This window comes from Mytilus californianus, unplaced genomic scaffold (assembly GCF_021869535.1).
Source record: "Mytilus californianus isolate M0D057914Y unplaced genomic scaffold, xbMytCali1.0.p SCAF_2, whole genome shotgun sequence".
Taxonomy (NCBI): Eukaryota; Metazoa; Mollusca; class Bivalvia; order Mytilida; family Mytilidae; genus Mytilus; species Mytilus californianus.
The window spans coordinates 71,399,976-71,425,316 of record NW_026262668.1 but is presented as its reverse complement, the minus strand read 5'-3'; the positions used below and the strand labels follow the sequence as shown (position 1 = coordinate 71,425,316).

Here is a 25,341-nt window from a genome sequence, read left to right as displayed (position 1 = left end):
TTTTTCATGTTTTGATTGTTGGTGTTTAATGCCACTTTCAGCACTCTTAGGTATTTCATGGTAGCTAGTTTTTATTGGTGGAGGAAACCGTAGTATCGGGAGAGAACCACTGACCTTATGCAAGAAAACTACCAGTCCTAGGAAAGATAGATCATAGTCAAACTCACTTTGACCCAAGCAAGGTTCAAAGTCACAACTGCAGTGTTAACAGACAAGTGATCATTGTTTGATAACTATTATACCACTCTTCCACCAAGGCCTTTCATGGTTGGAAAATAATACTTGTCTTATTCCATAAATACAGTATTTAATATGTATATCTTATCCTCAGCCATACAGTAGCCTTATCAACTATTTTTTTTAAATTCAGTCAAAGTAATGGCATAAAAAGTTTTATACATCTGTAACATAGATAGAATTTACTTGGTTTACCTTTATTTAACTGAAAAATTAGCTCACAAATGAATTGAATCACGACTCAAACTGTCTTAAAAGGGAGACAACCATTTTTTTTTCTTAGGTAATATGGTGTACTAAAAGTTCAAAAAGTGGTGTATGGGAGGTAACTCTTTATATCCATTTCATATGAAATGCATAGGATTTGTAGAAAAAAGTCAGCATTTTCCTGACCATTTAATCTATCTTAAAGCAAGTTACTGTGTATGTATGAAATTAGAGATTTTTATCTAGTGACTGGGGCATTAAGGTTTACCCTTGTCCATTTATATGTCATTGAGTACATCCTGAAATTGCTTTCCCCTTCTCTTACTTTAGTTTGCCTTAACCAATTGTTAGGAAACTTGTACACAATGCTTATTACCACAAAACACAGATCAAGAATTTTGGTTATCAATTTCACCGTTATCAAGTTATGTCCCTTTATAAATGGGAAATTGCAAATTTGCTGTTTAGCACTCTCAACATACAGAAACAAATGTCATTAAGTTTCAAAGAAAACTGAATGTCAATAGGTTTGAATAAGTACATTGACTCTTACAAGTGGGGTAGATCTCTGTTCCATGGACACATTCTTCATTTATTTTTAATGTATCTTGTAAACGCATGCTAGTTTGAAATACAGTTTTTAATGGCAGAACATATCTGTAAGATATATACATATACATTATCATTTGACTTTAAATATTACTCATTTTATTTTTAAGTCATTTTGTCACAACTCTGTGTCTGTAGTGAAAAAATTAGTGATTAACCAACTAGTGCAGGGAAAGCATAAAAATCGGGAATTGGCCTGTCAACGGTAACAAATAAATTCTGAAATATAGTTCTATTTCCTTTACTGCCAAGCGATAACTGTAAAAGCTACATATAGTGATATACATTTAAGTTTTCAATTTTTTAACAGTTAAAAGGCTGCTGTATGTGCAAGTGCTATATTATAAAATGGGATTTTGGGAAATACTTTCCGATCATTGAATTGAAATAAATTACGATCTATGCTTTTGAATGGGGACATATGGTTGGAACCCCCCCCCCCTTTTGAAAATGACTGGATCTGCCCCTGCTAAGACTAAAATATCCATCAGCACATATCCAATAGCCAATGGATTTAGTGTAAAGAAGTCATTAACAGTCGGAGAGTAACATGACCTTGTGCAATGCCAAATTATAGGTATCGACAGATTGTAGGACCGTTAATTTACATATGTGTATAACAATAATATATAGTTGGGTTTTTAATTTATTGATAACAAAATCAATATATGTACCGATAAAAAGATCTAATTACAGTGTTGAATTGGTAATCTTTTAGAATAAGTTTATTTAAAGGATTGATAAGTTTACCCGGATTGTATCTAAATTTACAGGCTAGGTTAACAACATCAACGTAAAAATTAGGATATGCTATTCTGTTTGTAATAAGTTTTCTACAGGTACAACCATACTTAAATCTAAAATATCTGTATCTATGAATGAATTTAGTAAAGGTTTTAAGTAATTTGTGGTAATGAAATCCTTGACTCAATAATTTAAATCATAGATTACCTTTTATTGAAATCCAAAATGTCACTATAAACATGGGCATAGGGAATGATTTGGGATATATAAACACCTTAAGGTGGGGGCCAAAGGAATATCCCTGTCCAATAAAGGAATATTAACAATAGGGAACGAAAAATCATCCCTTTTGTCTGTCTGTCCATGTGCCTTGTAAGCATAACTCCTTCTTAACAATTATACTGATATTGATGAAACTTTACACAGTTGTAAAACACTACCTGAGGATTTGCATACAGGATGGTCAAACATGTTAAAGGGGAGATAATTGAATTTACTTATTTCAAGATACTATTAGTTTTGTAGGTTTTATCCTTTTGTTATTGTGCTTATTTGAAAATTTTTAACTAATTTAAAGAAAAATCCAATTATCTTGAAAACTATACCAGATAGACAGAAACTGTTAACAGCATTTAATGATCAATATAAAATCTGCTCAAATATTTTATGGTTAAAGACATCAACTGACTTCTTAAAGGAGTTATTGCCCTTTGGTGAAGATTTGTGACCAATTTTAGCTGTTTTGCTAATTATTTTTATGAAAACTATAAAAGATGAAAAAATTAAGCTGGGATTTCGATTATTGATCTTAGATCTTCAAAAATACTAATTGATTGAACCGTCAATCACGTCAGTAGAGGTGATTTTGCAAAGGATGATTTTGGCTCTCTGACTTCTTGCATATACATCAACATGTTTTTCTTGTTTAGTTGTCATGAACAGATGGACATTTTTATTTCAACTGATTATATTACTAGTGCCTTTGGCAGCTGGGCAACAGATAGTGTGCATGGTGTAGATCCCTGATAACTGTCATAATTTCCCAGATAATCTCATTTTGAAAAAAATAAAGACAAATTACAAACATTAACACAACCACAGGACACATCAAGATATTAGTTAAATATATTGACTAGAAATATATGACATGGGCAAATAATTTATATGGGATGCATAAAATGTGCAAGTTAATATTGATGTCATGCAGTCACGGAGAAACCTTAATTATTTAAGCATAGCCTGATAATTGGGAGTGTAAACACAATGATATTGAGCTGTGGCACATGTTAGGTTGACATATACTACTAATTTCTACAAATACATGTACAGCATACCAGTATTTTTATTTAAACTAACTAATGGAATGAGGTCAAGCCTTTATGCTGTATAATGGCAGAATGTACTTGCCAGCTCAGTAGACAGGGCTTCAGTACTGGCATGATGTATAACATACCTTTCTTAAATTAGCTGTTTTTGTCGAGCCTGCGACTACTGTCACAGAAAGCGAGACATAGAGATAGTGATCTGGGGGCAGCGGCATTAATTAACTACTTTAAAGCTTCATATTTTAGAAGGTAGAAGGCCTGGATGCTTCATACTTTGTATATAGATGCCTTGTGTTATGAAGTTTCCGTCTGTTATATGTCCATTGCCCTTGACCTCATTTTCATGGTTCAGGGACTACGGTACTTAAAAAGTTACGATTTTTTGTAATGTTAATTTTTCTCTTATTATGAGTAATAGGATAACTATATTTGGTATGTGCGTACCTTGCAAGGTCCTCATGTCTTTCAGATAGTTTCACTTGACCTCAACCTCATTTCATGGATCAGTAAACAAGGTTCAGTTTTCGTGGTCAAGTCCATATCTCAGATACTGTAAGCAATAGGTCTACTATAGTTGATGTATGGATGATTTTAAGGTGTACATGTCCAACTCGCAGGTGTCATCTGACCTTGACCTCATTTCATGGTTTAGAGGTTAAAGTTGAGTTTTTGTGTTTCTGTCTCTTTTTCTAATACTTTATGCAATTGTCAACTATATTTGGTGTATGGAAATATTTAATGATGTACACTTCAGTCTGGCAGGTTTTATTTGACCGTGACCTCATTTTCACAGTTCATTGGTCAATGTTAAGTTTCTGTGTTTTGGTCTGTTTTTCTTAAACTATAAGCAATAGGTCAAGTGTGTTTGTTGTACGGGTTTATTGTAAGGTTTATATGTTTGTCTAGCAGGTGTCATCTGACCTTGATCTCATTTTCATTGTTCATTGGTCAATGACCTCATTTTCTTGCATCATGTTAAGTTTATGCGATACTTGTAGTAAAACTTTATATTTAGGACTATCAACATAAAATCAATGGTCAGTAAAGCAGGCGAGACAATTTAGCATGTGCACTCTTGTTTAAATTAAGAAATTATTAAGAAACTAAAGTTCCAACTCTTTCTGGCAAAGTTGACCTTATATAGATTTGACTATTATTATAAGGTCCCTTTTGATCATATAGCTTTTCAGGTGTTTTGATATTTATACATCCTTGGCTTTCAAATATTTGGCTTTGAGCATTCATGATGAAGTTTTTAATCTAGAAAAGCGCCTTAAAATTCATAAAGTTTTATTTTTTTTTTTTTTTTTTTACCAAGAATCAAAAATATTGTTGACATGTCATGTCATTCACAGATTCTGATGACATACCGGTAATCAAAAATTAACCTTACCACCAGAGCATACAAATTAAGTCAATGCCATAAAGACATGTCAAACGGACATATGATTCTTACAAAAAAAAAAGACCTTCCAAAATATATATAATCAGTGAGAAAGAAACCTCATCTAAAATATTAAACCTAATTGTCACTACAGCAAGAAAAAGAAATCCTGGTCAGGTGGCAATGACTTGATAACTATGTTTGACCATAGGCTATCTCCATACAAAGTATGGTCACCCTAGAATAAAGGGATACAAAATTCAGGTATTTACAATTGTTAACATTTGTGCTTGAAAAGTAATACCTATAATCTATATATAACATGTATAAGTTTTAGTGAATATCTTTGAAAGTGATGCAAAAACTGTCCCTGCTTTGGGATTTCAAATGCTTGGTATCTTTTGATATGGAAAATCCATGCTATGAGATGACATTTCATTTCAGTATAAACTGCAGTCAACAGACAACAAAAGAGGGCAAAAACAATATTTTCTTTTTGAATAAGGGGCCACATAACTACTATCACATATGCAACCAAAATTACTAAATATTGTCATTTTCCAGGTTGGTGGTGGCATAAAGTTTTACCCTTGTTCGTCTGTATGTTTGGCTGTCCCAAAATTAGTTTCCATTCTCTAACTTTACCAACCAAATATTAAAAAACTTATGCACAATGCTTATTACCACCAAATGCAGATCAAGTTCGAATATGGGTGGCATCATTTTCCCTGTTAGCGAGTTATGTCCCTTTATAAATGGAAAAAATTGCTAAATTTGCCATTCCACACTCTTAATTTAGTTTGCCTTAACCAAATGTTATGAAACTTCTACACAATGCTATTACCACCAAACACAAATCAAGTTCGAATTTGGTTGTCGTCACTTTCACCATTCTTGAGTTATGTTCCTTTATAAATGGAAAAATAGCTGAATTTTCTGATTCCACACTTAACTTTACTTTGCCCCAACCAAATGTTATGAAACTTAAATACAATACTTATTACCACCTTTCAGATCAAGTTCTAGTTTGGGTGGCATCACTTTCACCATTCTTGAGTTATGTCCCTTTAGAAATGGAAAATTGCTGAATTTGCTTTATATTTACAAGTGAGGCATCTGTGTCCTATGGACACATTCTTCTTTTATCTTACCATATACCATTTTACATAACTTTTTATAGAAAATACACATGGGTTGCCTGAATGTAAAACTCCTAAATGCATCAAGATAAATAAAATAATATGTATACATAATGTTTTAATTTGTGCGTAGATATAATTAAATACATATTGAACAATTCATGTTGTAAAAATTCAAAAAATATAACTATAAATGCATATATTAATAACACACTATTATATTCATAAAAAGACAAATTCATACTTGTTCATAAACTACATTAAATCGCAAATCATAAGATCAGCAGAAATTGAGGCCACATGTTTTATACCATTATGCTGGATTTACATACAGTGGAACCTGTCTATGAAGGGCATATGTACGCGAATACACATTAAGTGACTTTAATGAAGAGATTCTTTAATAAACCTTCTGTTTTGATAGTGAATCTTAACACGAAAATGGGTTTTTCAAGAAATAGAACTTTCTGGTACATTGTACTCTTACTAATTATAAAAAAATATTCATGCCACAGTTTGACAAGCTATTAAAAATCATGTCATCTGCTAAGCAGTTGTATAAGGGGGAATAGGGGGAATAGCCAATATGAAAGGATGCATGTTGATTCAAAATTTTATCTACAGTTAAAAGATTTATCACAAGCACATGATGAGCTTCATTTTTTTCTCTCAGCGATACAGCTGTACAAATGTGACTTTAAGCAATAATCAAATAATATTTAAAAATTCAAATAAGATCTATACCCTAGAAAATAAACCAGGCTTATAAGTAAAAGTCTTCAGACAAAAATGAAAAAGCAGGCTAAATTTTCATGCTTAACATCAAAATGGTTGTCAGTTTATGGAGCCATTGTAAGTCATAGTTTCAATGCATTTATATGAAATGTCCATTCAAATGTAAAAATCTTTTGTAACTTAAATTAACATGTAAAATTCCATTTACTATTGTCTTCAATTACCCTGATACATACAGAAATGAAAATATGAACATCATTATAATGTTTTAAGGAATGTATTTATAAACAATTCTAAAACAACCTAACAGAGATGTTTAATATTCATATAAATAAATAAAAACTAAAATCCTGCCTGAACATATAAAAAAAGAAGTTTAAATTAAACAACATACTTATATACCGAGTTCCTTTTAATTTCATGTATATTTCACTTGAATCAGGCTGATTGAGAATTGATCAAATACTTTTTTTTGCAATTAATACTTGACCCCAAGTTTTTGGAAGCTTTGAGATTTTTTTAGAGAAGAAATACATAATTTTATTTTATCATTCTAGAATCTTTCTGGGTTTATTTTTCTTGTTTCTTTTTCTTTTTAATCATTTTTACGAATACACTTCATATCAATACTGGATCATTTATTTGCCTTAAATGTAAATATGACAATATGAGATATATTGTAAAATGCCCTTCTTAATCAGTGAGCAAAGACAGTGAGAAATTACATGTGTTTCTAATATAAGTATATTTATTGAAAAACTGGCATTGTAACTGGAAAATGATATTAAGTTTAAGTTTAAACAGTCAAATCAAATGTGTCTGAATAATATTTATATTATGAACATGTTAATTTGTTATAAAATGTATTCAAATAAAAAAGAAGAAAAAATATTCATTTGTACAAGGACAAGTTGTTGAAAAAAAAAAAGTTTTAGAAAATATGCAAAATTAATGTTTATACAAAAACAAGATTTGCCAGAATGACATGAATGCCCCAGTCTGCTGTAAATCAAACAGGCTATAATCAGTGTAAAGTAAGTAATCAGTAACAAAAGGCAAGCTCAATCTATAGCTTTACACTAATAATGCAAAAAAAATGCACACACAAAAAAATAACAACACATATGATGCAATAATCAGCTGAATTTCTACTGGCACAATGAAAAAGTCTTGACAACTGTTGGATTTCAGAAATGACAAAATGGCAGATATGGGTGAGACTATTTTCCCTAAAAAGTAAGCTATGGAAGTATACAAAATTAGCATCATCATTGTCAAAACCTGTCTTTCTAAATTCAACAAATTATTATGCAATTTTTTTAACTTTTTTTATTTTTTCCTCAAAATACCAAGTGGTAGTTTTTGTAGGAGATAAATTAAAGTTCTTGGATTAATTTGGCCAACTTCAATTGTCAAGGAATCAGATATATAGAATAAACTTTTAAACAACATCATGGATTGAAAAATGAAAAGGGACAAGGTTATTAAGTAATTAACCCTGATCTTTAAAATACAAGACTTTACCATACAAATATCTATACATTTACAATTTGTTTTGAAAAGCAAATCCATGGGTACAAATTGAATCCCAAGTAGAGACCAATAACTTTTTTTAAGATCCTTAGATAAAAAAATTGAATGATTTCACAGTATACACAAAAGTCTGAGCAACACAATTCTGATATGTTATTGTTTATGTTAAGTTATTTGGAATTCAGTTTAAATCTCAAACAAAACACAATACGGTAATATGTTCATCTACTTCAAGTTGACACAGTTATACATCAACAAAATTTAAGTAAAGATCTGAGCATTATAATTCTCCATGTTCATCCACTGGTTTTTCTGGCCCCTCTACAAAACCAGGGACTTTAAATGACACTACTGGACAGTCTTCTTTTATATTTTGACAAAAAAGTTTCTCTATAGTTGCTGTATTAACTATTTCAAATCCTACATTCCCTCCAAAAGTGGAAGGTTTCCAATATTTAGGACTACATATGGGGTTAGCCATTAGTCCCTTAACAGAATATGGTCCACCCATTTCAACTATTGCTTCACCAAACACAGCTTTAGGACGGCGTTTTTCAGTTATTAGACCAACATAAAACTCTACAGCCTCAATATCTCCATAAAAGTTTTCTAATTCTTTTGCTAACCATTTATTACCTACAACAAAGATATCATACATGATTTATCTTTGAAGAATGAAATAGAAGAAAAATACTGCAAATTAAGATTTAAATCAATTATTTATAATTGCGTATGCTTGTCAACTGACTAAAATGCAATATTTTCAGTAATCTATTCATTTCATGTACAAATTATAGAAGAACATTTCCTGCAAAACAAGATTATGTAAGTTTGTAGTTCTTGTAATGATCATTGCATTTTTTGCATTTTTCAAATCCTCACATTAATTTCTTAATAGGGATGTCAACTCGGTGAAGATTTACTAATTGAGTACTCGTTCAATTTACCGAGCGATACTCAAGTACTCGCTCGGAAAACATCTACAAAATGGAAACACAAAATTATACCCATTTTACGTATTGTGGTACGTTGTCTTATGGACGTAAAACCCTCAACATTAGTACCCAAGACTAGATAATAGTCCAAGGAATTTTATACTATAATTAATAGCTTTCAGTTACCTCATGTACTAATTATGTAAACTGGCAATGATCTAATCAATTAATAAATAAATATCTATAGAAAAATGATTACTCAAATAATAGTATTTGGAAATCGTAAAAAAACACATTTAATGATCAACAAAGGGGAGATGATTAAAATTTACTGATGCCTTTAACCATTTTCTGAGGGTCGACACAGGCTGCAACGAATTTGTTCTTGTTTAGAAATATTATCTTATCAACTTTTTCTGTGACGAGTTGATTTCTCAACTTTGTTACGTAACTAACCGTCCTGCTGATGAAAATATTTGCTCTGACGGTACAGAGGGGGTGGAATGACTAAGCCACTATTAAATAAAAGTGTAAGCCTTGGAAAGGTGCTCTTGTTCATAGCCTACCTATGTTTGAAGGAATTTCAAATGACAATTAGTCGAGTATCATTTTGGTATTCGATACTCGGTACTACCGAGCAATACTTGAGTACTCGAGTACTCGAGTACTCGTTGACATCCCTTTTTCTTAAGTATAATATGTAAGCCTAAGTTATGATCAAGACAGGATAAAATTTAAATCAAGACAAAACATTTATAACTAAATAACTATAATTATTAACTGACCTGTTAACTCTTCAAATGATTTAAATGGTTTTAAATTAAAACGTTTTCTGTAATTATTTAAAGGCTGTAGACGTAATGTACGGCCATGTTTGATCAGTTCCTTCACAACATTAACTGTGTATTTCCCATGATTCTTTATTGTGAACTGCAATGAAAAGAAGATGAACTTTAATCAAAGTGATATCTCGAAGAAATATTGTTAAATGCATCAGTTAAAAACAATATTTATGTATCAGTGATCATCAGTCCTTTTGTCTCTCTGGAGTGTTGCCGTTTCAGCCTGATTTCTGACTGTCATCTGCAAACAATCTAGCATCTGAAGACATGCAATCTGGCAAGTCATTCATAGAAGTTGGAACAGGAGTGGTCCTAATACAGTCCCTTGAGTAACTTCAGATAGAACATCTAGATGTCTTTTCGGGTTGTCGTCTCATTGGTTTATACCCCACATCACTTTTCATTCACATATAAAAAATAGTGGCATCAGTCAATTATAAAACTTACAAATGGTCTCTACACAAATATGAAATTTATCTACACAAAGTTACATCAAGGAAACAGCTAATTAACACTGAAGTAAAATTCTACATGGATGATGTTATGTTCCTTTTTAAAATTTGTGAACCTGAAATACAAGATGCCTGCTACCCTAGAGAACAGTTTAAAATTAAATCCAATGCATAATACTTGTAACGACTTGAACAATTTCTGTCCAAAATGTGAATAAATCATTTCGGAGCAAAAATTCTTCAACAAACAATCAATCAATTAACTTTAAGAACATTTTGTTAAACTCAGCGTGATAGTCCATTTCAGTTTAACCATAAGAGTGACATATTAACTAGCTGAAAGAAAAAGGCTAAAACAAGACATTATTTAAAATTAGGACTAGCTTCCTACTATAAATTATCCTTTTATTCACTCATATGTTTCTTCCTAAAATGTTTCTTCCTAAATAAACTAGACATCATTGAGATGGGAGCCATCTCTTTGGGCCCTGCTGACCTTGAACTTTGACCTAGGAAGTTGTACAAACATTATGCCACACCCTCTGGTGTTGGTTAATATACATGTCAAGTATAAAGTATGAAATTATAACAGTTCTCTAGATATAGAGCGGAAACAATTTGTTACGGACGGACAGACTGATCACTATAGGGCGACCCACCACTAGGTGGGGCCCTAATGAAAGTGACTTCCAACTATACAGTAGAATGTGAAAACAAAGACCAAGAATAGACTATTTTCATATAACAGACTTTTGACTCCGGAGTATATAATTTTTCTACAGGTTACCTACTCTGTCGTATGACAATCTGGTACTCTGTCAAGTAAGAACAACTAAAATAAGCATAATTAAGTTAAACAATATGTTGATGAAAAAGTTCACTGTTTTCTGATGATCTTGTTGTGAATAGAAAGCATAAAACAGATAATTTTTCTAAAAATTGCATGGATTGAAAGCTTGATTTAACTTCCTTCAGTTGCTTTTACTTGACTGAGTACCAGAATGTCCTACCAAAGAGTAGGTAACCAGCAAAAATCATGCATATTCTGGGTAACAATCACAAGAGAAGTAGATTCTAAACGAAAAGTATCTTGATTTCACAAATAAAACAGTTGTTAATGCAAAATCATCTAAGCTGTAATACTGAAAACACATGGATCAGCCATAACTACAAGAAGTGGTAATACATTTCTAAAAGCTCACAATATCTTATCTGTAAACAGCCACGCAAAATCTTATTTGTAAACAGCCACACAAAATCTTATCTGTAAACAGCCACACAAAATGTGGACCCTTGTTGAATTCAAAATCTAATTTTACTTACTGCACCAGCATTCTGTTTTGATAATGAATCTACAAAAGTGGCCATTCCATGTTTTATAACAAGATTTGAATTCACCAAAAAATCCTTTATAGTATAATTTGTTCCTCCAATATTAAAATCATCTGGCATCAATGGATGCCAATGATACAAGTGATTAAATTCCAAAGCAATACGGTTCTGGTACTGAAATGGTTCACCGAATAACAATGAAGGATCAAACAGAAGTTTAAAGTTGTAATTACTCAAATGCTGTACATAATCTTCAATCACTATCTTGATTGTCTCCCCTGAAAAAAAGTATTGAAATTATTAAACTTACATCAGCAATGGTTTCAGCATTAAATAACCAGAAATGTAAGCATTAATTATGTAATTTTTTTTTAATTTCTTTTTTTACCTTTTTCAGCCTTATTTTTCCTAAAATGGCTTCATTTTTTTTTGTGACAAATTTTGATGTTTTAAATACAATTGATAATGCTTTTTCCAATTTGTCTCTTTTTGATAGTACTTGTTAGTTGGTCTATAACTAAATGGATAATATGCCCTTCTTTTCTTAATTTCATGCTTTTTTTTTATAATTAAAAACAAACATTCAACAAGGGTTCAACAGTGATCCTAGCTTTCATTTCATACCAAAATATTTTCCATATTTTGAAAGTTACAGCTATACATAGGAACAATCTTGTTTAAAATATGTACTTCTATCTTATCTGTTCCTGACCCAGCTGGAATAAGTGGTTTTATACCTGGAAACTAACCTAATAATATCAATTTTCCTGTTTGATAGAGTCTTTCATCATCCCATTCTGGATGTTCCTTTTTCATTACATCACATACACGATTATGTTCCCTCATCCAGATGGAGGCATACATGAATAGTCCAGGGAGGTTTCCAAAAAATGAGTGACCAAGGGCAAACTTGCTGTCCTCTGGTACTGGCATAATGTACTGCATCTCTACCTGGGCATCTTTACTTAAAGGTGGCCAATCTTCACCATTTACTGTCTAAAAGGTAGAAAAGATTTGTTAATTTTATTTGCTACTGTCTACAAATTTTAAGAACTGATATTAACCTTTTCATATGATATATAGTAATACATGAGAAAGAATAAGAGTGGAAACCACTAAAAAAAAAAAATATGTATTTTGTTTGGTATAATGATTTCAGGGTTTTGTTGGATATTATTCAATTATTATTTCATTTTTGGTGTTTTTTTAAAGTTATTTGGATTAAGTAAAGTGTTAATTTCTGAAATTTCTATACATGTTTTACCAAATACAAAAGTTGAGTACACTGATAAAAATTTTGAATCTTATCACATTTTAATTTTTAATTTTAATTCAACTATTAAAGGGAGATAACTGCAATTTTCTTTATGAAAAATCAACATTACAATTATTTGAATGAGTAAACACACAAATCCATGATAGGTTGTGAGAACAAAACAGTAATAAATGATTTTTATCATAAAGTTATTTTTAAATAACTTTTATGTAGTAATATTTATTCTTGTGACAACAACAATAAAATTGAGAATGGAAATGGAGAATGTGTCAAAGAGACAACAACCTGACCAAAGAGTAGAAAACAGCCCAAGGCCACCAATGGGTCTTCAACACAGCGAGAAAATCCCGCACCCGGAGGCTGGCTTCAGCTGGCCCCTAAACAAAAATGTGCACTAGTTCAGTGATACTAAACTCCAAAACATATAAATGAACTAAAATTAAAAACATACAAGACTTACAAAGGCCAGAGGCACCTGACTTGGGACAGGCGCAAAAATGCAGCGTGGTTAAACATGTTTTATGAGATCTCAACCCTCCCCCTATACCTCTAGCCAATGTAGAATAAACAAACATACAGCAAATATACTTACTTGAACTTTTAGTTTGCCATCTTTAAAAGATCTTAGTAGATTTTCATCATGCTTGTTTTTTCCATATACATGTGTCATATCAACCTATAAATAATTACAAAATCTGAACACACGTTTCTTACAAACCTTAAAGAACTACAAAGTACCAAAATTTTGTTAAGGTATATATTTGAACACATAAATAATATCATCATCATTTAATTACAAAATGCTGAAACATTTTTTTACCCTCTTGAGAATAAAAGGCTTTGTTTGTTTACTAAAGAACCTAAAAATGAATGAATTATGTATTGCCTAAAATATTTTCCAAATATATTATATGATGCTTATTAGCCATTAACAGATGAAAATATGCCAACAGCACTGAGATTTTCACCTTTTTTTCACAAAACACCTGTCGTCATTACTAGGTCATTAAACATAAATAATTCTAATAGACTTATTTTGCCAATTCCATATTTGACCCTGTAATTAGAGATCCATTTGTACCACTATACTTTCCCTTAGGAGGGACATAAATTTTCATAGACAATGAAGAGCTAGATGAAAGAGCAAATTTATCTGTGCATAATGTGTGTAATCTTTCAGTTTTTGTTAAGCTTAAAACTTTTGATATTATAAATAGTTTAATTTTCATTAAAAATTTGTTAAAACGCCTATATGTTACTTTAGACTTATCATGCTTTGCATAGGCAGCCGCCAATTTTATCTCATTTAGAACAGTCTACAATCGGCAAAGGGAAACAGCTTGTTTTTAGAGGTGTGTAATAACAGAATCAAATCAGTAATTGGCAAACAGACTATTCATTCGATTAAAAGAAACCAGCAAATTCTACAACTCTTGTGATATATAATGTCAATAAAGTCTAGGAGTAGTTACAGTACAAATGACCACAAATATAATATTGTGAATTCATTCATGTTCTCAGATATTAACTTTCTCGTTTAGGGGAACGGCTGAGTTTTTAATGATCTCTACCTAAGCATCTGAAAATTTGTCTTCTGTTAAGTGTTTATCTTACCATGCTATGAATGAAAACTAATAACAATGACTATTTAGAATAACGTTATCAATTTAATTAATATGTGTTACAGTGTAGACAGGGTTTCTTTAAATATTGGCCAATATCAGCAATGGCTCACAACATGACAACATTAAAAAGACCATATTATAACCCACTTATCTATGGTATCTTTCAGTATGGAATGTATACTTTTTTAACAAATTATGGAAAAAATGATTTATTTAACATGTACTTTTGTTTTGTTAACATTTAATTCTGTACCAGCATTAATAATAATGAATATAACTTTAATTACCCCATGTCCTCCCCACTGATACTGTGGTCCACGCTTGATGTCGGTTTTAAAAAACTGATGTGTAAAGTGTTGAGCAAAGAAGCTAAACAAAGCACTTGTTCCTATTGGCTCTGGCTTGAATTTCTCTCGTATGAATAATTTTTTAGTCAGCACATCTAAATCTGGAAGTATTTTTTTTCCTGCCACACCCATTGGGGTGGGGCACTCCACAGGGACAGGTGGCAAGGTCCTTGTGTAAAAGGAAACATTGTAATTGGCATCAAGGGTGATGTATGGATGTTCACTTTCATATGTTGGAGGACTATCAATCATGTCTGATCTCACTAAAAAAATAATAAAAATAATAATCTATATTTACTGAAATCTCATTTTGGTTTTATTTGGTTTTACTTTTACACAAATTTTGTTTTTGTTTATAAATGAAAATAACCACTATGTTTTGCTTTTAATCATAATGTCAGCTGTTTTGCTTGCAAAGCAAAATATACTGCAACTGTTTTTACAAAAATTCTTACCATAAAATTAACTGATGTGTTGTGTCTTTGCTTACAATAAATGAAGATGTGTTGTATCTTAGTTTACAATTAAGCTAACGCAGCAATGCAGATGTGTTGTGCCTTTGCTAACAATTAAGTTAAATGAATGTGCTGTATTCTAGTTTACAATTAAGATCATGCAGCAATGAAGATGTGTTTCGCCTTTGCTTACAATACAGTAAAAGCAGCAAAATGAAGATGTGTTGTGTTTTAGCTTATAATATAGTGTAATCAGGAATGAAGATTTGTATTGGGTTTTTTTTTTGTGTTTTATATACATAACAGTCTATGATTGGCACATTAAGACAGTTTGAAGTGAAATTTTTATGACAAAAAAATGAATAAGTGTGTCAACCATTGTTTTCAAAATTAACTAATTCACAATGTAAAGAATACTTGTAAGATAAAATCTGGATTATACATTTGTATTTCATATCTTATGCAAAAGATAATTGAAATATTGAGGTATAAGTATTTCATGATCTTTTAAGCTTATTTTCCAAAAAATTGTATTGTATATTTTAAAGCTGCCATTCAAATGCATGCCATTCATACAAAACAATAACATAATACAATGCTGAATTTAAATTTTTTTTCAAAATACAAAATATCAAAGAGCCTTTTTGAGAAATACTGATAGTCTAACATTTTTTAATTTAACTTTGAAAATACTAGACCACAATTTAAAAGAAAAGTTATACATGTAAAATGTAAAAATTTGTGATTTAATATTCTTTAGGTAGTTCATATGTTATAATTGCATGTCCATTTCAATTTTCAACCTTGGATTTTGGTCTTGATGATGCAATCAAAGTGCTTCTTCAAGATTTTTGTATAAAGATGGACAAAATAATAGGCTGTACAGTAACCTATAGTTGTTAATTTCTGTGTCATTTAATCTTTTGTGGAAAGTTGTCTCATTGGCAATCATACCACATCTTCGTATTGTTATATTGAAATGGTCAATTGAATCATACAGACTGATCAAAATCAATATAAGAAAAGAAAAATAATTACAATATCCTTTCCCATGCAGAAATATTTCAAAACATTTTGGACCCACATTTTTTCATGATGTATACAAAAAGACCAAACATTTTTTTTCAGATACCGGTAATTAATTTTAAACCAAAATTTAAGAAATTTAGAAATTGACAGTCATAAAACTAAACCTTATTTAAAAAGATGGTAATGAACACAATTTTTTTTCAGTTTATCAATCCTCAAAACAGGTATATGAGCTGCTGGTAAAACAAGAGGGTCAATGGTCCAGAAACTAAATGAATTTTGTACATGTCAAGCAATAACTACATTTCAAAGCAAATTGATCATATCAAATATTGTTGAAATCTTTAACTGTTTCTAGAAAATACTTGACAATATCTAAACAAAAATCTAAACAAAAATCTCTTGTCATGATAAGTAACACTAATGAAAGGAGTTGGTTCAATAAATCATAATTTTGGCCCTAAAAATCTGGAAAATTTAAACAGTGATAATGTTGTGAAAATTGATGAAAACATATGTTAAAATGTCTAATTGTTTCATGTCATGTCATAAATGTAGACAAATTTCATTCAAACCTGATTTCTTGCATAATTTGGCAAAATTTATGAAAGTTTTCTAGAAAAAAATTAACAGTGGCTCCACCACTTGCCCACAAATATTTATGCTGAAAATTTCTCTATATACCATATTCTTTACGTTTCAACCAAAATTTCAATGGGCCAGGAGTGGCGCCACATATAAAATATTAAAAAAAAGGTAGAAAAAGATGACAAATTTCTAAAAAAATCAACTAAATAAAAATAATTCCTATTTTAGGCTAATATATCTATAAATATGAAGCAGGTATACAATTTTTCATATTATACTTCCCAAAGTAATACATTTAGCAGTACATACACATTAGAATTACTAAAACAATTGAAGATTAAAAAATACACCTTTACAGGGCTGTTTATGGGTTTACCATCTCTATTCCTTTAATGTATTGTTTTGAAGTTCACCCGATAGAAGCTCTTTCTCACCATGAAGTGTGTCTGCAATAAAATATGAAATCTTATAATAAACTTACTGGTATAAACTTTCTTCATGATAAAGCCTCTCAGGAAAGGTATATTATTGATGATGTCCCACAACCAATTATTCCCTATCAATAGGTTATGCAATGTTAGCGGTGAAGGCTTCAACCATAACTTGATTCTTTTTGAGAAAGTTGCTGAAATAAATAAATAAAGACAATGTTATATTAGGGACAAAATCTTGATTTGTCATATAATTTAAAAGGTTCAACATTAATACTAAGTTTCAAGTTGATGTTACCATAACTTCATGGTAAACTATGTAACCTGAGAATATTCTTATTTCTCACCATTATATCTATGCGCAGTGAACTGAGTAACCTGAGAATATTCTTATTTCTCACCATTATATCTATGCTCAGTGAACTGAGTAACCTGAGAATATTCTTATTTCTCACCATTATATCTATGCTCAGTGAACTGAGTAACCTGAGAATATTCTTATTTCTCACCATTATATCTATGCTCAGTGAACTGTGTAACCTGAGAATATTCTTATTTCTCACCATTATATCTATGCTCAGTGAACTGTGTAACCTGAGAATATTCTTATTTCTCACCATTATATCTATGCTCAGTGAACTGTGTAACCTGAGAATATTCTTATTTCTCACCATTATATCTATGCTCAGTGAACTGTGTAACCTGAGAATATTCTTATTTCTCACCATTATATCTATGCTCAGTGAACTGTGTAACTGTGGTCAAAACTGTAATTTGGCATACAACTTGAAAAGTTCACATTATAATGACCATGTGTACTTCATGGTTAACTAACTTAACCAAAAATTTTAACCTGATATTGGATGGACTAACTGACAGATGACAAATGGATGAACAGACTGATGGACAGACACATAGACCAGAAATATATTGGGCCTCTACTGTAGTATGTGTAGCGTAAAACTCATTCCAAATATGTCATGTTTTAGTATTAGTGTAAATTCAGAAATTATTGCATGCATTTATTATTGCAATATTTCAAAAATTGACAAAAATGCAAGATTAATTATTGCGATTGCAGGAAAATCTTTATACATATATCTATGTATCTGATATAAGAATGCAAGTTCTTATTATTGCAATACTAACCCAGTTCCATTATTCTCATTGATAATAAATGAGGAATGTGTCCATGGGACACAGATGATGCCCCTGCTTGCATATAACGTTATAAGGGGACATAACTCAAGAACAGTGAAAGTGACACCACCCAAATTCGTACTTGATCAGATTTTTGTGGTAATAAGTATTGTGTATAAGTTTCATAACATTTGGTTGAGGCAAACTAAAGTTAAAGAACGGAAATCAATTTCTGAACGTACAGACGTAATTTACAGTACTACAATGTAAACTGAGTTTCAATATAAACAAGAATTGATGCCCCACTGCACTATCATTTTCTATGTTCAGTGGACCGTGAAATTGGAGTCAAAACTCTAATTCGACATTAAAATTAGAAAGATCATATCATAGGGAACATGTGTACTAAGTTTCAAGTTGATTAGACTTCAACTTCATCAAAAACTACCTTGAAAAAAAACTTTAACCTGACACGGGACAGACGGACAAACGGACGGACGAACGAATGGACGAACGAACGAACAAATGGACGCACAGACCAAAAACATAATGCCCCTACTACAATGGTAGGAGGGGCATAAAAATAAGAAGTTGTGGTATGACTGCCAATGAGACAACTCTCCACCAGAGACAAATGACGTACAAGTTAACAACTATAGGTTACTGTACAGCCTTCATCAATGAGCAAACCCATACAGCATAGTAAGCTAAAGGCCCCAAAATGACAAATGTAAAAAATTCAAACAGGAAAACTAACAGCCTGATTTATGTTCAAAACATAAAATGAAAAACAAATATGATAAACAAGAACAAACCACAACCACTGACTTACAGGCTCCTGACTTGGGACAGGTCAATTCTAAGGCTTTCTCCAATTTATTATTAGTTTTCCTATTTATTCATTTCAAATTTTTCTATTTTCTTTGCTTGTGCTGAAGAACTTTGCAGAACTTTCAAGATGAAGTTAACTGAGTTTTCATAATACATGTAACAGGTTATTCTCAAATGTTAATTGCTGATGCAGCACTTAACAAAAATTATTCAAACAATCAATTATGTTTATTTCTTGTCTCTAAACACCTATCTAGTTAATCTTTTTTTTTCAATTGTCTCACTAAATTAAGTCCATTTAAGTCAACATGTATCTAATTGAGATATCCTTTTCACTAACTTCAGGTATTCTTAAAAGATCATAGTAGATAACATTGTGTACATGTCACCATTTTTAAGTGTAGAAATCTGAATGGATTACAGGAAGTGTATATATATTCTATGTTGATTTTAAAATCAGTATATTGTCAATGTTTGCTACTGAATTAACAATCAACGGGGAATAGATAAGATTTCTTAAAATATGCTACAAGGCCACCAACAGATGTCTTGTATAACCAAATTTTAACTGAACTGCTAATATAAACAAGAATGTGTCCATAGTACACGGATGCCCCTCTCGCACTATCATTTTCTATGTTCAGTGGACCGTGAAATTGGGGTCAAAACTCTAATTTGGCATTAAAATTAGAAAGATCATATCATAGGGAACAGGTGTACTAAGTTTCAAGTTGATTGGACTTCAACTTCATCAAAAACTACCTTGATCAAAAACTATAACCTGAAGCGGAACAGGCGGACGAACAGACGGACGGACGGATGGACGAACGAACGGACGGACGCACGCACAGACCGAAAAACATAATGCCCCTCTACTATCATAACATATGGGGCATAAAAAATAAATGAATTTTTAGTAGGGTTCAGAAATGGAAAGGCCAAAAATCAATCTAAGTATCACTTTTTGCTACTTAAAGGTCTACAACTCAACAACAATAAAAGCTAAAATCGTGAAAATCAAAATAGACCTTCATTTTGTCACAGGAAACAACATATATAAATTTGAAAAGATCTCTTTAAAGTGTTTTCAAGTTATTGCACAGACACTGTTTGGCTGCCGCTTGGCCACCTGACCACCCGCCTGCCCACCTGCTGTACATCACCACTTCACATTCAATACTGAGTTAAAATAGTGAATGTGGACATATGAAGTCATTTTTAGTCTGCTCAATCTGATTTCTAGTCAAGTAGTGACCACAAGGCAGATTGGGTTACAGAAATTGAATATATGTTAAGTTAAGACCTGGGAAAGCTGACTAAGCATCTAAATTGAACTATATTATTTTTCGTATTTGTATTGTAAAACAGCAAAACTGTGAAGCTCATCTCACCTTGTGTCTAACATAAATAATGTGTATAGAAAACAGAAACGTGTGGCAATGATCATAGACATAACCCTACTACATTAAGTTTAATAGGATGTCTGTTTGCTCTTTTCACATATTTTTGAAAGGGCATATATGTAAAAATACAACACACATATTTTAAGAAATTACAATTTTTTATGTAGAATGCAAATTTTTTTTTCATTAGTAAGGCATTAATTGCTTCTATTAACTTATACATTTAAATTACCTTTTCAAATGTGCAGTATTTCAGAAACATTATACCAAGAAAACTATTTATCTTAGTTACTTTAATTAACATTGGTCATGTCTTATTGTAAAATTTTACAATGTAAAATAAGATTATAATAAATCATTGTAAAAAAAAGCAAACTATGCACCTTTTATACCTAGATAAAAAAGACATGTGGGACATCCTTTTATTATTATAAGAGTTTCCGTTATGGGTTTGTTTAATGTCAAGTACTATTTATCAGTTCCCTATTGTTCAGTTATAGTTTTTAACAATATGTTAAACTTACAATTTTTTTTTTAAATTTGTTAAAAACAATCACAATCAAATTTAATTTTAATGCACTCCAAAACAGGAAGCAAAGTTTGGGGAAATTTTATCTATAAAACTGAACAGACAAGGAGCATACTTTAACATTGTTCTTGTATGGTGTAACAGGATTAACAGTTTTAAGCCTTAATCATAAACACAAATGTAGCCCTATATTTCTCTACAATCAAAACCATTCACATGTTAACCACTAAAGAGTTCAATTTGAATTTTACCTACAGTTATCCAAACATTAAGAAAATATTGATATATATATTCAGGTTTATCAGCTTGCATCAGGCAATATTTACTTTAGATTTGATGTCCGCCATGGGTTGACATGTCTATGGATTCTGTTGTAAATTTTAGTACATGTACTACTAGATGTTTGTTTAACTGACTTATTCTCTTTCAGTGAATTTACTAAATAAGTTTTTTCTTTTTTAAACAAATTTGTTTATTTAAAATGTCATCAGTTGAAAGCAGGACAAAAAGGGAATTTTGCTCTTCTTAAACTGAAATCATACATAAGTTACCCAATTTTCTGGCAACTATCTGTCATATTTGTTTTTTAATTATTATTTTTTTTATCATTAATCAGGCTGTTGGTTCTCTTTTGAATTATTTCACATTTTGTCACGCTGGGGTCTTTTATAGCGTAATTTAAACTATAAATTATGGGTTTTGCTCATTGTTAAAGGCCATACAGTGCACTACAGCTGTTTACATTCTTGTCCTTTTGTCTCTAGTTGTATCATTGGCAATCATAACACATAATTATCCATTCTTTTGTATTATAGCATTTTCCAATCTATTGAAAGGGTTAAGTGGAACTTGCTTCTGTTAGCTCCCCTCACAGTACCTCTACCTTTTTAACAAAAAGTTAGTTTTCAACTCCCTAAGGCAAATAAGCCATTTTAATTTGATGCTAACAAACTTTTTTATGTACAAATCTTTGTTTTTGAGTAATACCAGTAATAAAGGTGTCCAGAAACATGTGTTTGCGAACTATATTCATAGTCCCATGTACATTTATATTATGGCTACTTTAAATTGTCATTTTATAACAAAGTACTAGGCTTACAAAGGGAGAATCCTCATGACTTAGGTATATAAATATTTACTGAACTGCCCATAGCTGTTTAAGTCAAGTATTATTAGAACTGAAACAGTCTAACTGCTCTAATCATAAATATTGACTTTGTCCATCTCTGATAAGGTGTCTTTAAATTCTATTACATTTGTTTACCAATGGAATTAGATGTTGTCAAAGTACACTGATAAATAATGAAGAAGTCAATCCTTTTGAGAAAAATGAATCATTTAAATTCTTATTTACACATATTTGCAGAGGAGGTTCAATTGTAACAAATTTATTTAAAATTCCCTGAACAATAGCGACTGGTTTGAGATAACCATTGAAAAATGATTTAGCATATTTGTATTATTGTAATGTTAAGCAAAACACTGGGAGAAAATGACATTTGTCACATATCAAGTGAATGTTCTAAAGTAGATAATAGTTTATGTAATCTGTTGACCTATAATTGCTTACATCCACATCATTTTGTCTCTAGTAAAAATTGTCTCATTGGTATAAATCGTACATGTACCACATCTCCTTAATTTTATAAAGACATGCTGAGTTGTTTGAATAGGATTTTAAATAAAAGAAGAATGTGTCTGAGGACATGAATGCCCCCGCTCAAGCTTGCTTTTCAAACCAAAATGGAACGGACGGAGATGGAAAGAAGGAAGGACGGACAGTCAAGGGTAACACTTAATGCCCCCTTCGCCTTGCAGCAGGGGCATAAAAAGTACTTTGTGGGAAGTAGTGCAATACACAGATTCATAGAGAACAGAGCCAGAGGCTGCGTATACCACCACCCATCTTATACCAACTAAAATGAATGTGCATGAGGATGTGACTCCTTTTACAAATGTTTACATTTGTGCAGACGTCCTAAAATTAGGATATATATGTCAGACTTTACTGAATCATCACATAGAAATAGCTATCAATTAGTCAGTAAATACTTACGAGTTTCACAATTTCTTCCATAGAAGTCAGTGCTTGTACAGTCACACTCATAATCTTTGAATCCCTTTGTAAGACAAACTCCTCCATTTTGACAGGGGTAAGAACAACATAAATTTTCTGAAGGAAAAAATATGGCATGTAAATTTATAAATGTATTAGAGAAATACTTAAACAACCATAATGTACATATTTATATGATATTCCAAAGACAAAGCAAATCATCATCAGTTTCTTGAGTAGTCTTAAGACATTTAGGTACCAAGTTTCCGTTGCATGTCAAAACATGGAGTGAAATAAAAAGGTCCTTTTTCAGATTTTTTTTCTGGACTCAATATTATCTGTTAGATTAAAAGTTTATACTGATTTGAAACATCTAATTGTAAACAAAATGTTGCATCTTTTTTGGAACATCAAAACCTGGAAAGTGGAAGGATATCATGTTTACTGGATGTGGTGTGGTCTATTTAAAACAGCAAACAGAAAGTAGAATAAAGTAGTTTTGACTTCAAGGGTTTCATCACTTTTTATACTTCGTGGCATGAGCTTAATTCTTTTTTCCCCATTAAATCACAATTTCACATTTATAAATACATGATATGTACATGGAAATATTTTTCTATGTAACATTTTATTATAAAATTGCTTTTTTGGATGTAAGCCTATGGAGCAGTCAATTACAATACTGCAACCTAGAGACATAAGTAATGTAGATTAAATTAGACATTTCTAAAGACAAAAAGTTGTCTCAAGAGATCTTATTGCTATGGATTCTAATATGAGGGTTGCAACAATTCATTTTCTTTCATGGGTTTTCCAGTTTCAGTTTACTTTTTTTAAGTTTTCTTCTACTAAAATTTCACAAAGAAAGATAATTTTATTGTATGGTGAACTTAAAATTATGTAATGTTAATATGCTTGTTTAATTATGACTAAATATAGTATGTTGTAATTTTTTATATCAAAACATTTTTCATGTGTCACATTTGATGAACGAAACAATGAATCTGAGATAAAGGCAAGGTGAACCCTGTCAGACAGACATGTACAAGTTGTAATGATTTTATACACCAAAAATATTTGACCTTTCTTTTCGTAGTAACTGAAAAATTAACCTAAGAAAGAAAACATGACATAGATTATTGAACCATAAATATGAGGTCAAAGTAAGAAGAACCTTGCAATCAGACAGACATTTACACCTTACAAATTCATCAACAAAGCATATAGATGACCTATTGCTCATTGTGAGTGAGAGAAAATAGCATTAAAATAAAGTCAAGGTCAGGTGACAATTGTCAGACAGATATGTTTTCCTTACAATGATTATACTGGACCAATTTCTCATACAGACTGGCGTCATTACCACATCTTGACACTGACCAAATAATAGGTCATGGACAATAGACACATTCAAGATGTAAATAATAAGCAATGAACTACATTGTTTAACTCTTGTGCCTTCTGAAATATAAGATTTGTGCAATTGTTTAGCACTGTTTCCATAGGAATAATATGTTTCATAATCTGTGACAATTGACAAATGACTAAAGAAAATCAAACCTCTGGTGTTCTGACTCTTATAATACACCAATCTCTAGTTGTTTTTTATGAATGAGTTACACCGTTTAGCCTGAGTTCAATCGCATAGAAGACGTCATCCAACAATCGGATCTTACTGTGACGTAATAACACAAACATTGTGACACACGATATTTTAAATTACAAGAAAGTGCATGAATTCGAAAGTCATCTTTAGACCCCTCTTATCTCCTTGTATTCTTAACCAAATATAAAGAAGAATATTTCCAATGTAAAATAAATTTTTCAGCAACATTAAAATTTTCACAAAAAATGAAAAGGTATTTCCCCCCCCCCCCCCCCCCCCCCCCCCAATCCAAAAATGCTGAAGTCTTTTAATGTTCAAATGAAATGTATATTATTAACTACCTTTAAGAAGTAAAGTAAAGAATTATCTTCCCTATGTAAGATCTATCTGATCTGTTAAGTGGGATTCCATTTCTATTTGCAAACTGTCATAGTTCAAGATTAAGTTAATAACTTAAGCATATTTCCGATCCCTTTATAGCTGGAGTGTTTATTGACAGGTTTTTATTTCATAAACTCCAAACCTTATATCATTATATATATTCATTTCAT

The 25,341-nt window shown here is 31.2% G+C and overlaps 1 protein-coding gene across 2 annotated transcripts in view; it reads right to left on the bottom strand.

Annotated features, from left to right (window-relative positions):
* Positions 1-5,746: 5,746 nt before the first annotated feature.
* LOC127728071 (prostaglandin G/H synthase 2-like) overlaps positions 5,747-25,341 on the bottom strand; it is a 36,181-nt gene continuing 16,586 nt past the window's right edge. For both annotated transcript variants that reach the window (XM_052235264.1, XM_052235265.1), the window contains exons 4-11: positions 23,185-23,301; positions 17,276-17,419; positions 14,663-14,985; positions 13,343-13,426; positions 12,224-12,470; positions 11,466-11,752; positions 9,634-9,778; positions 5,747-8,549 (exon numbers count right to left, since the gene is read on the bottom strand). In XM_052235264.1, coding sequence (XP_052091224.1) covers positions 8,194-8,549; positions 9,634-9,778; positions 11,466-11,752; positions 12,224-12,470; positions 13,343-13,426; positions 14,663-14,985; positions 17,276-17,419; positions 23,185-23,301 — 1,703 coding nt within the window. In that variant the 3' untranslated portion in view covers positions 5,747-8,193. The remainder of the gene's footprint in view (positions 8,550-9,633; positions 9,779-11,465; positions 11,753-12,223; positions 12,471-13,342; positions 13,427-14,662; positions 14,986-17,275; positions 17,420-23,184; positions 23,302-25,341) is intronic.